Here is a 13,326-nt window from a genome sequence, read left to right as displayed (position 1 = left end):
AAATTCATAAAATAATTTGGCCTTTAGGAAAAAAAAGGAAAAGAAAAACAAATGTTTTCTTTTCTGTCATGCTGTGTTTGAGCATTTGAAAAAAAGATCTAAGACAGACACGTAATTTTGAAATATGAGGCAAGCTTTTTTAAAAAGGAAATGTACGCATTTTAGAAATATGTTAATTGACTTAATATTGTGAAAACAACAGGAATTGTGTTGGTCACAACAGCTTGATGTTGTGCTAATAGTGTTTAAAAAAATAAACAAAAATATGTTAGCAATTGAGAAAAACTATGACAAAGCTTTATGGCCAATACACAGTTTAAAACCTCAATTACTGCGTAGAAATTAGGTATTAAATCAAGCTATTAACGCATACAGATATGTGCATGCAAAATATAATAAATAAAATAGTTTTAAACACTATTTGTGTTTATATTTTTAGCTCATGGTTTGGTTGGTTGAACTTTTACATTAAATAATCGACATGAAAATAGCCCTTTAATGCATTTCAAAAAATGTTTATCTCGAACACCATAAATAAGAGGGCTTAGCAGTCGAGGTAATAAATTTGTAAAAAGATAATTGAGAAAGGTGATTTTTGACCGTAATGTGGGAATAAGTTGAGCATAAATCTTGTCTATAACAGGAGTAATATTGGACATCATAGAGAGCAAAAGCTGTACTCCATGTAACAAGATGGTGTTTTGGGCCTTTTTTGCTGAGGATTTGTCAGTAGTTGCTCTTCTGGCAGCAATCAGCACTCGACAATATGTGTACACAAGAATTAACCACACAACAGATGTATAAATCCCATGTGTGATTTTACTTTGTTCTTCGTGGTACACCGTACTATACACATTAGATGTACTACAGAGAGCACTTGTATAAAAAGCCAAAGGACGAACAATTGAAAGGAGAATCAAGTCAGCCAATGCAGGTAAAACTCCAACACTCCATATGAGAGAGATGAGGATGTACGTCCTGCGCACTGTGCAAATCTGATTGTGATGCAGTGGTTTGCAGATGGCAATGTAACGCTCAATGGCCATGCCGGCCAAAGTCAGAGGAGTGTTCTTATGAGTTGCTGAGGATATTATTAGGAGTGTTACACAAAATGGTACAGGAACATTTGGCCAAGCATAAGCCATCACAGAGAGACCTACACTGAAAAAAACCATGAGCATATCACAGATAACCATGTGAATATATAATATGTATCTCGGATCATTGTAGAACACTGAACTCTTGAAGAATGTGAAAACAAATAATCCATTGATGCAGTTAATTATGAGCCCAAGAAGAACAGTGGTGAAATTTTTTGCAAAAGCCTCTGCATATCTGTCTACGTTAGTGTACTGAAACATTGTAGAATTCATTACTCTTTCACAGCGGCATGAAGTTCTGCGACTTAAAAATATGAGCTTTCTTTTTCTTGGCTTTTTGGCTGGTTTTCTTTTTCCTCCAAATGATGTCCACAACTTTTTGAAGGCCATCAAGAGAAAAGATGAGTATTTTCCATCTTTGACATCAGATCTGAAATTAAATCCAACATAGTAGGTACAGTATGAGCAAAAAGGTATAAGCAACATATGACTTCCAAAACACAAGATACTATGCATATAATGAATTATTTTTAAAGGTGTTAGGAATAGAGGGCTCAGCTACTCACCTGGCATTGTCGATGGATTTGTGCCTTGAAATGTAAAAACTGCCAGGTTAAATACTTCAGATGAGGATGAATGACGGATAGTTGGGAGGGAGGGAGAAAGAGAGAGAGAGAGAATGCAAACCGAGTTTGATGGACAATAGCGATTCCAGTTATGTCTTTGTTTACAATTTTATAAGAGCCATAAGTTCATTGTATTTATTTATGTTAAATTTATAATAATGTAAAAAGCAAAACTTATTGAAAAGCAAAAAATATTGTGCCAAGTATATTAATTTTTAATATAGAGAATATGCTGATGTAACTTCCGGGAAGGAAGAGGCGGACTGAGGGCACAAACAATTTATTTAAACATTAATTTTAGAAAATGGCTTCCATTTATTTTCTATAAATGTACTTTGGTTAATGTTTTAACTACATTTACATATTTTAATTTAGCTGATATTTTTATCCTAAGTGATTTACAACTGAGGATAAAAGAAGCACTTCAAAAAAGACCAGCAATATATAAATCCTATGCTAAGTCTAAGAGGGAGTTTGAGAGATGAAAAATTTTACTCCGGTTCCTCAGCGGCAAAATACGATCTTGATTTACAGTGTTAAATACAGTTACGCTGAGTTCAATCGCATGTTTTTTATACAAGTTCAAACAATTCAACTTGATCAGAAAATTAGATTTAAGGTAAAAACCATCCCACAATCGAACCTAATGAACCCAGCATCACATTCACACACAGTTCAGTCCCACTCCAGAGTGAAAACCACAGTCAAATCCATAATCAAACCTACATTTAAAAATATTTTTGGAAAAGTTGTTTTGGGAACGGGCAGCACGGTGGCGCAATGGGTAGCATGATCGCCTCACAACAAGAAGGTCACTGGTTCGAGCCCCAGCTGGGTCAGTTGGCATTTCTGTGTGGAGTTTGTATGTTCTCCCCATGTTTTTGTGGGCTTCCTCCGGGTGCTCCGGTTTCCCCCACAAGTCCAAAGACATATGGTAGAGGTGAATTGGGTAAGCTAAATTGTCTGTAGTGTATGAGTGTGTGTGGATGTTTCCCAGTGATGGGTTTGCAGCTGGAAAGGCATCCGCTGCGTAAAACATATGCTGGATAAGTTGGTGGTTCGTTCCGCTTTGGCAACCCCAGATTAATAAAGGGACTAAGCTGACAAGAAAATGAATGAATGTTTTGTAACATATTATAACATATCAAGCACTGCCTACATGCTTGCCTTGTGTGTGTGTGTGTGTGTGTGTGTGTGTGTGTGTGTGTGTGTGTGTGTGTGTGTTCTCTTTCATCAATTTTTGTTAACTCACAGAAATGGAGATACATGCAATCACAATTGAACGTTTTGAATCCAGTCATTTTCTTCCAGTGGAGCTGGTTCTAAGTGCTTGAAAATAAAATAGAAAAAAAAGTTATTCACAACTATCAAAACAAAAAAAAATGGCATCATATATTCCTGTCAACTAAGAAACATAATAACTGACAATCGACCGACAATCGACATAGCTGAAATATCTGAAATATCTCAAAACAAAAAAAAAACAATATCTAAAGTGTGGTTAAAAAAAACTGCAAAAATATAGTGTAACAAATTCCACTTCATAATATCAAACAGCATATTAAAGACACAATTTGAAAGAATAAATACATTCAATTGCAATAGACAGTGCTACAAACAACATTTGGATAGGTTATCATGAACTAGTGAAAGACCTAGTTGATGTATGTGTTTTATGATGATTAATGAATGGTTAATGAGATTATCTGAGTATTATTTGGCTAATAAAAACGCCCAAACCTGTGCATGGTGAGTTAAAATATAAACAAATGCTAATTTGCTGTTTGACGTGACTACATTACGTTAACTTTACTACTGAATGCGAACTAGCGTCTCACACACGGATCTCAAATGCGAAACTAAACCTTCAAAATACACAACCTGTATCATGTTAAAGTCATCTTAGTCAGCATAATTAAATACTTATCTGTTAGTACTATCGAAAAATCTTGTGTTTTTATCAACCCGTTTTCGATGAAAATTAATATTCGCTTGTCAAACTTACCACAGAGGTAAAAAATGTTTCCGAGGCTCGCGCGCAGGCGCGCACGCAGTCGCTGGAATCTCTTAAAGTGACAGTACTACAAATAATTATTGGGGTAGCCTGCTGTATAAAATGAATTGATGAAAATTAATTGGCCGCAAATAGAGCACATGTAAACGTGTTTTAACTATGAAATAGTTTAATTAGTTGTACATTATCAAACGACTATACACCAAGCCATACTGTATGTTGAAGACTTTAGTGAATAGATTGACTTATTTAAAATATTTTTGTGACTCTTGACAATGTTTTTATGGCAGAAAGTTGAATTTATTAACTTCCAAAAACAATTATAAAGCTTATGCTTGATCTTGTAAGCTTACAAGTAGTAATACAAACATGACAAAGCAAAAATGCTATATATTTACAGTGGGCTTTCATTTTTGTGATTTTATTTCTATATACACACTCTAGATCCATAATGAAAGTCACTGCAGACAATTTAATAAACAACTTTGCACATATTTTGATAAATGTCCTGAATAAACTTTCAGGTCCTTTTTTCCCTACTGAAAAATCCAGCTTAAACCAGCCTAGGCTGGTTGGCTGGTTTTAGCTGGTTGACCAGCCTGGTTTTAGAGGGGTTTTGGCCATTTCCAGGTTGGTTACCAGCCTTTTCCAGCCTGGTCTTAGCTGGTCAGGCTGGAAAATGACCAGCTAAAACCAGCTTGACCACCTAGCCAGGCTGGGAGCCCAGCCAAAACCAGCTATGTCCATCTTAAACCAGGCTGGTCAAGCTGGTTTTAGCTGGATTTAGCTGGTCATTTTCCAGCCTGACCAGCTAAGACCAGGCTGGAAATGGCTGGAAACCAGCCTGGAAATGGCCAAAACCCCTCTAAAACCAGGCTGGTCAACCAGCTAAAACCAGCCAATCAGCCTAGGCTGGTTTAAGCTGGATTTTTCAGCAGGGTTTTCTTTCAAAAAAGTATTTTTTCAGAATTGACATACCTGCGTCTTATTACATTTAACATGTGTGAAGTCACATTTATGTCACATATCACGATATCACATTTTATTATCAATAATTATCAAATATACAAAATAAAACACATTCTGTTTATACTGCAGTTTTCTTCATGGGGATTATCTGTGTCTTTACATGTTTGCAACAATAAAACACTTTGATACGCTCTAGAAATTTTTGATCCCTCAACCCGTAGATCAGTGGGCTTAATAACCTTGGCAGAATATATGTCAGCAGAAACAGCATGAACAGAATAGTAGTTCGACTCTCAGGAAAACGGTCTACAAGTGCAGAACTCACAACCTGGGTGACGTAGGACATCATACACAGCAGAAGCTGAACTGCATGCAGTAATATTGTGTTCCGGCCCTTTTTAGCAGATGCTTGATCTGCACTAGCAGCATTTGCTGCTGAAAAGACCTTAAAGTAGGTGATAATCAGTGAAATCCACACAAATGACAAATACACAACATTCACCACAGTTTCTTTGATATTGTGCTCCCAGCTGTTGAAAATGAACGCATTTTGACATAAATTGGAAGTTGAGAAAAAGCTTGCTGTTTGGATTGATATTGTAATGAATATATCACTCAGAGCTGGCAGTGCTGATGCAGTCCATATGAAACAGATGAGCATGTAGGTCCTGCGAACTGTGCATATTTGGAAATGATGAAGTGGCTTGCAAATGGCAATGTAACGCTCTATTGCCATGCAGGCCAGGTTTAGTGGAGTGTTCTTGCCAAGTATACTAAGGAAACAAATTACAGCACAACAAATAGAGACATTGAAGGAGCGCAAAACATATGTTGTGACTTGCAAGCCCACAGAAAACGACAGTAAAATCATGTCATTGATAACCAAATGGATGTATAATATATATCTTGGGTCATTATGGAAAACAGTATTTTTAAAGAAGACCATGACAAATGTTCCATTGATAAAGTTGATGATTAAACCAAGGGCCACGCTGATGAAGTTCTTGATGAACTTTTCATAGAATAGATCTGCTGGAAGTGTGTTGTTCATTATGACCCTGCAACAGCTGAAGAAGTGGTTAAATTATGTTATCATTATTAACATTATTACACTAACGTAGCATTTTCAATACTGTTAACAATTAGCAGAATAAGCAAGATCTACTTTTTAGACTAAATAAAATAATAATAAAAAGCAGTCAACAAAAACACACAATATTTGTGTATGTTTATGTTTACCTTTACAAAGTTCGCTTAAGAAAAAAGCCAGAGTGTGACTAGCTTTAACATCCAGTGCAGGACTTATCTGTATTGTTATAGCCACCGATCTAAGATATCCAAGGCAGTCTTTATAAGACCTAATAACGAAATGTTTGCACTCTCCAAGGAGCAAACTGATCAGCTGAGACCTTCTCTTTACAGTTTGTGCATGTTCCTTTTAATATTGATTAATATTGGGGAGGTTCAGCTTTCATTCAAAACCATGTCTTTACAATTTAATCCACAATTTTGAGTTCTGATAAAGTGTCTTTTATCTTATACTACATACTCAAATGTCTAAATAAAAGCATTTTAAAAGCGTTTTTGGCACCAGGAATGTAAACATGTATTAAAGTTTGGATTTTTCATTTTTGAACAAGCCTTTTTCTTATCTTCAATATACAATTATTATTATTATTATTATTATCATGTGCTTGTTGTTCCACTGAATCGTTTCCCAGTACTGTGCTGTGGTTGGAAGGGCATTCACTGCATAAAACATATGCAGGAATAGTTGGCAGTTCATTCTGCTGTGTCAATGTTCCAAATGTGAATCTTAAAAGTTTCTTGTAAAGACTTGTCCTGTTGCTTTATAAAATGTCTTAAAACAATGGAAACGGGTTTTGTAGTATTTTTGTCTTGTTTTTGAAAATGATTTAAAATTGACACTAGCTTCACATAAAACGACAGCATATCTTATATTCTAAAACATATATCATAAATGAGTTAAAAGAAATATGGACCTATTTTATTTTATTTATATATTTTACCTTTAGGATCTATTTTCCGTAAATATGGGGTGGCTTTTCATTTTTATGCTGACGACAATCAGATTTATGTCCCTCTAAAAAATAATGCGAACGCTAAATAATTAACGAACGCTATGGGACGGTGTGATGCCATTTTTTTGCACTTACCAGCTGACCGCTTACCTCCGTATGGACGGTATTCCGGCTGAAACCGGTTTGTCGCATTAGCACGCCATGTACATCGGTGGACTTGAGACGCAGAGAGCAGTTGACAACAATGACAGGGTTTGAGTCCGGTGAAGAGCGGTTTCAGAAAGCAGGTAAGACAAAAACAGAATCCTAAAAACAATCAAACAAGTAAATAGCAGGGTGAAAATGTGGTAAAATCTGAAAACGTGGTAAAAAAAAATCAGACAAGGGATTTTTAAAATTTTTTGGATTGCATTTGAAACGTGTTGGTTGGGTTTAGGCAAGTGGGTGGATGGGTCAATCGATAAAATTGGTTGGGTTTAGGAAAGGGGGAGGGTGGGTCAGTTAATCGTTCGTTTAGTCAAAAAGTCTGTCAAAAAGTCAGTCGACAGCGGCCTCTGGTAAGTTGACGTGAGAACAGCAGGCGCGAATGGCACTCGTGAGAAAAATTTGAGTGTACACAGTAGCCTCTCGTGGATTCGCAAAAACAAATATTGCAGAAAAACGTGGACATATTTCGCAGTCTCCGGAAACGTCTATAGAGGTACGTTTTCAGAATGAGCCTGGGTTGCAAAAATGGCCTTGACTCCCGTATAAGATGTCTAATCAAGGCTAAGACCGGGCTGTCGTCAATTTTTTTAAATTTCAGTGAGGAAAAAACTGAGCTGGTCTGGTTTGGGGATGCTGCCCCTTTGGAATTATTAGGTTTTGGTGAGCTGTCAACTTATCAAAAACCTGTCCGTAGAAATCTAAGGTTTCAGTTAGATAGTGATCTGAAATTTAACAAGCAAGTAAATTCAGTTGTTAAATCCAGGTTTTCCATTTACGACTTGTGGCAAAACTGAAGTCATTTCTCTCTTTAAATGACCTAGCTTTTATTCTTTGTATGTGGGTAGGTGCCGCAGTGGCGCAGTAGGTAGTGCTGTCGCCTCACAGCAAGAATGTCGCTGGTTCGAGCCTCGGCTGAGTGTGAATGAGTGTGTGTGGATGTTTCCCAGAGATGGGTTGCGGCTGGAAAGGCATAAACGCACTGCGTAAAACGTGCTGGATAAGTTGGCGGTTCATTCCACTGTGGCGACCCCGGATTAATAAAGGGACTAAGCCGACAAGAAAATGAATGAATGTATGTGGGTATTAGTCAAAATGCCCTATATAGATTGCAACTGGTCCAAAATGTGGCTGCAAGACTTCTGACAGGGACTCGCAAGCATGCGCACATATCCCATGATCTTTCCTTCCTGGGCTGGCTGCCTGTTAGGTCACAAATTGATTTTAAATGATTAATTTTTGTTTAGAAATCCTTAAATGATGTGGCACCACCTTACTTATCAGATCTCCTACATATAATCCTGATACAGTAGGTCACTAAGGTCTGATCAGTTTATACATTCTGTAAGGTCCCGGTGTAAGCAAAGTGGGGATCGGGCTTTTGCTGTTATCACCCCAAAACTCTGGAACAAGCTTCCACCTCACATTAGACACACTCCAACTTTATCTGTTTTTAAAAAGCTTCTGAATCTGCATCTTTGTTCTTTAGCATTTGAGCCCTTTTAATGTTGAGGGATTTGCCTTATGTTTTAATTGTTATGAATGTGATTTAGGACTTATTTTAATTAGTATTGATTGTGTACAGCTCTTTGAGCAACTTTGTGTTGTAAAAATGTGCTATATAAATAAACTAACTAACTAACTAACTAACTAACTAACTAACTAACTAACTAACTAACTAACTAAATATGAACTAACAAAACGAGTTCATTTTTCGAACACCCCTTACAAATGTTTTAAGCATATGAAACAATTACGTTTGACTTTTTTTCTCTTTCAGAAAATATAAATCATGGCATAAATCTTGATTTAAGATTATTTAGATTTTTACTTTTTCACAGTACATGAGACAAAAATAGAAAATTATTTCGGAAGTGTTTACAAGCACATCATTCATATGGCATAAAGTAATCAGCCTGGCTTCTGAGAGAAATATCTGACAGGTTTTACTTTCCTTGCTTTAGTGATAAAACATCTCAGCCAATATTTACGAAACTTCTCGTCCCTGAATCCATAAATCATAGGACTGAGAAATCTGGGTATGATGTAGACCAGCAGAAAATTCACATAGCGGATCTCCAGTCCGTACATTGGAAACAGTTGTATGAGCGGAGCCTGCATGGAAGGCACCACAAATGCCAGCAAGCAAAGCAGCAGCTGAACCCCATGCAGAAGCACCGTGTTTCGGGCCTTCTTGGCTGACGTCAGGTCAGTGGAGGCCGCTCGTGCCGTCAGCATGATCTTACAGTACGTATAAAGCAAAGTCAAGAATACAAAAGAGAAATACACGCTATCAAATACACAGTTCTTGTAATAAATAGAGAGGTCTGTAAACAGGAGGGAGTGATCGCAGAAGATGGAGGTGCGGAAGAACATTGGAGGTTCTTTGGCGATGGTGATCAACAGGTCGGTCAGTGGAGGAGTGAAGCTCAGTAGGTAGATCAATGCGATGATCCACATGGTGCGTGTGGCCGTGCAGATGTGGCTGTAATGGAGAGGGAAGCAGATGGAGATGAAGCGCTCCAGGGCCATGCCGGCCAGGATGAGCGGGGTTGAGCGGGTGGTCGTCACTGCCGTCATGATCAGCGGACAGCAGGCAGATGCTAAGATCTTGGAGAAGGCATAACTCACCTAGAGAAGAATCATAAACAGTGCATTAGTCAAGGACGAAATGGAGTTTTTAGGCATGAAAGCTATTAAAGGTTGGGTTTGTGACTTGGGATTTGATGGTGTTGAATGATGTACATTGGAAAAATGCTATTATTCGGAAAGGAAAAGTCCAGGAAAGTTCCATTGAGATACAATATGTCTTGAGATACAATATGTCTTCTACCAGGGAGCCACGGTCAAGACAAGCAGCATAGGACAGAGTTACAGAAAAATACAAATCACAGCATATAAACATACACAAAAATAATAGAAACTATAATCAATTATTAAAGTGTGCACTGTCATAAATAGACACACTTTAAAATCTTTTAAAATATAGAGATAGATTGTACAGATTCCATATGCAATATATGTTGAAGCTCATTCCATACATATGGAGCATACTCAGAGTGCCAACCTTTCACCAAATAGGACATGTTCCTGGATTGACATCTAAATTGATCCTGGAACAACATTCCAATCAGCCAATCAGAATTAAGGGATATAAGGTTTACCATTTAGGTTAAGTTTAGGCTTACCGTTAGGTTTATGCACTTCTACATGATTGTTATCCAACTATTATTTCCCTTTGATTTTGGGAATAATTTACATTTATGGTTGGATTTAGGGGTAGAGATGAATTACATTTTCCTACAAAAATTATGTTCCAGGATTAACATAGATGTACTTGGCAAAATCAAGACATCCATACTCAGCGAATGCAGTTCGACTTAACTCTGTATGGAAAAAATGGCATCTTAAGTAAGAGTATATCTGCTGATCTGGTATTATAAGTATTATAAGTACACCAACAAACTAGATATATACTGTTGTAGTTTACCAACTGAAGCCTTAAAAATAAAAACATGCTGTATTCTCCTTGACTGTAATGAAGTTCATTCTGTCATTTTATATGAATTGCAGTGATATGTGTGCTCTTGAACCAGTGACACATTGTAAGAGACTATAATAAACAATATTCAATTTTTTTTAAACATTTAGAGATGCATGCATATAAAGTATATTTGGTAACACTTTATTCTGATGGTCCATTTGAGTATTAGTAGACTGTCTGCTTAATATCTGCTGATACTGCTCCTTCAAAAGACATTTAACTGACTATAAGAAAGTACATGTCAACTTACACTAACCTTAACCCTAACTCCAACCTAGCAGTCTACTTATAATCTAATGAGAATTAGTTGGCATGTAGATGCAGTATAATTTAAATTCAACAAACGGACCATTAAAATAAAGTGTGACCATATATCTCTATAATACAATACTGACAGAAGTGTACTCTCAACTAAACATTTTCAAGCTGCAAAGGAGAATTTTTTTTTTCTCATTAATTAAGGAATTGTTCAACCATAAATTAAATTTTACTCACTATTTACTCACTCTCAAGTTGTTCCAAACCTTTTCGAGTTTCTTTATTCTGTTGAATAGAGAAGAATATATTTTGAAGAAAGCAGAAAATCATTGACAACCACAATAGAAAATACAAATACATTAGAAGTCAATGGTTACAGACCTCCAGCTTTCTTCAAAATATCTTCTTTTATGTTAAGAACAGAAGAAAGAAAGTAAAGCGTGAGTAAATGATGACAGAATTAATCAAATAATCTCTATGATTTTTTTTATCCATTTCCAAGTCAATTAAATGCATGTTTTTCATAAAAAATCATGCTGTGAATTATTTAACATTTTGAAAATAGAACAAAATTATAGCTAACCCAATATTACGGACTAAGTTTAACAGCTTTTTATACAAATGTTCACTTACAAGTAATTATGCATTTTACAGATTACAGAAATTTGACTTTTTCCTTTGTAGACTTTTTTTATTTATTTAAAAGGAAATTAATGTTTTGTCCTACAAGGTCAAATGAAATTGATCAAATGTGATTAAGTCTATTTCAATAAATTACTTTCTTTTGAAATTTACGTAAATTAATAAAAGTATCCTAAAATGAAAAATTTGGAAACATAACTGTTTAAAAATACAATAATAGTACTTCTGAGTATCAACGTAGAATATTGACATTTCTGGTGATGTGTGTGTGTGTATATATATATATATATATATATATATATATATATATATATATATATATATATATATATATATATATATATATATATATATATATATATCATATGATATGATATATGAATATGATTTCTGGTGATCGAACACTGAAGACAGGAGTAATAATGCTAAACATCAGCATTGCATCACAGAAATAAATTCAAATTTAAAGTATTTTAAAACAGAAAGCATATTTTAAATTGTAATACTATTTGACAGATGTAATTAAATTAAATGTAAAATCTTTGATTTTAATAAGCGAAGTATTTTAAACACAATGTTAAACAAAACACAAAATTGAAATAAACTCTTCATAGCTTTATGTTGTTCCCGTGGGTTTCCTCCGGGTGCTCCGGTTTCCCCCACAGTCCAAAGACATGCGGTACAGGTGAATTGGGTAAGCTAAATTGTCTGTAGTGTATGTGTGTGAATGAGTGTGGGTGAATGTTTCCCAGATATGGGTTGTAGCTGGAAGGGCACCGCTGCGTAAAACGTGCTGGATAAGTTGGCGGTTCATTCCGCTGTGGCGACCCCGGATTAATAAAGGGACTACGCCGAAAAGAAAATGAATGAATGAATGAATAAATGATAGCTTTATATTTTGTGTTCAATTCAGACATTTATAATTATAACTTAAGAGTCTTTTCTAATTGTTTTCAGCTCATCTCAATACTAACCACATATAAGGCGGTGACCAGAGTCAGTTGTATGGCATCATTAATGACCATGCAGATAAACATAATATAGCGTGGATCTTCATAGAAGAAGCTGTGCTTGCGGAAAGTGGACACCATACTGCAGTTGAGGATACTGAGCGCCAGCCATACCAGCATGGCCATGATGTTTTGGTGAGAGCAGCACTGAAGCTGTCCCGTGGTACAACATTCGCAGGGAGTAATGTAAAGTTACTGTTTGAGAAACTGCTGGAGTTCATGATCTCAACCTGAGAAGATAAAGCACATGTTACAGACAATATTTATACAGTAGCACACGATATAAAGACAGGCTAAACATTCTGCATTGTATCATTTACCATTTATTTATTTAGAAGCGAAGGCAACATAATAAGATGTGTGAAGATAATGTGTTGTGAGGTCAAATGGCTGTGTAAGAAAGTACTGTATAATATCATATTTATATACAACAAGATACATATTTTTTTCTATTGCAAAGGCTACTGTTGCACAATTACATAAGAGGATGTAGATATATAATTATGTAAATTATAAATGCACAATATTTCAGCATAGTATCATATTACAAACTGCTTCATTTTAAGATTGTTAGGCAGAGTTTAGAGGTGTTGGTTATAGTTAAATTCCCTCTTACCTAAAAGCCTGCAGCTCTGTCTGGTGGTCCAGGCCAATGCTAAATCTTATATACTGTATGGGTGTGAAAAATACCAAGGTTGTGATTGGAGAATACAAGGAAACCCTTCAGGGGGTTGTTATTTTACTCCATACTGTTTTGTTTGTTAAAACCAAGGATGTAGGAGATGTAAACTGACACGTATACAAAAGATGTGTATTAGATGAGGAAAAAAAAAAATAAAAATCTATCTATCTATCTATCTATCTATCTATCTATCTATCTATCTATCTATCTATCTATCTATCTATCTATCTATCTA

The 13,326-nt window shown here is 35.7% G+C and overlaps 3 protein-coding genes across 3 annotated transcripts; all 3 read right to left on the bottom strand.

Moving 5' to 3' along the window:
• Positions 1 to 452: 452 nt before the first annotated feature.
• Positions 453 to 1,490, bottom strand: LOC130230222 (odorant receptor 131-2-like; the record flags this gene model as incomplete). Its single annotated transcript, XM_056459170.1, has 1 exon — positions 453 to 1,490. A coding segment is annotated over exon 1 (1,038 nt), but the record flags the coding sequence as incomplete, so codon positions are not given.
• A 3,337-nt stretch (positions 1,491 to 4,827) lies between these two features.
• On the bottom strand, positions 4,828 to 5,760 carry LOC130231260 (odorant receptor 131-2-like). The gene has a single exon (XM_056460749.1). It carries the CDS (start codon positions 5,758 to 5,760, stop codon positions 4,828 to 4,830), a length of 933 nt encoding a protein of 310 aa, XP_056316724.1.
• A 3,106-nt stretch (positions 5,761 to 8,866) lies between these two features.
• Positions 8,867 to 12,573, bottom strand: LOC130231259 (odorant receptor 131-2-like). The gene is made up of 2 exons (XM_056460748.1): positions 12,374 to 12,573; positions 8,867 to 9,586 (listed from the first exon to the last, which is right to left on the bottom strand). The coding sequence occupies exons 1-2, from the start codon at positions 12,533 to 12,535 to the stop codon at positions 8,867 to 8,869; spliced, it is 882 nt and encodes a 293-aa protein (XP_056316723.1). The 5' UTR covers positions 12,536 to 12,573.
• Positions 12,574 to 13,326: the final 753 nt, after the last annotated feature.

Source organism: Danio aesculapii, chromosome 6 (genome assembly GCF_903798145.1).
Source record: "Danio aesculapii chromosome 6, fDanAes4.1, whole genome shotgun sequence".
NCBI lineage: Eukaryota > Metazoa > Chordata > Actinopteri > Cypriniformes > Danionidae > Danio > Danio aesculapii.
This window is presented reverse-complemented; position numbering and strand designations above follow the sequence as displayed.

What these genes read in the sequence shown, in the direction of transcription:
- LOC130231260 (XM_056460749.1), bottom strand. Translation starts at nt 5,760, where the DNA reads ATGAACAACACACTTCCAGCAGATCTATTCTATGAAAAGTTCATCAAG.
- LOC130231259 (XM_056460748.1), bottom strand. Translation starts at nt 12,535, where the DNA reads ATGGCCATGCTGGTATGGCTGGCGCTCAGTATCCTCAACTGCAGTATG. An exon ending in TGGTCACCGCCTTATATGTG is followed by an intron (nt 9,587 to 12,373) that starts GTTAGTATTGAG and finishes ATTCTTCTCTAG; the next exon opens with GTGAGTTATGCCTTCTCCAA.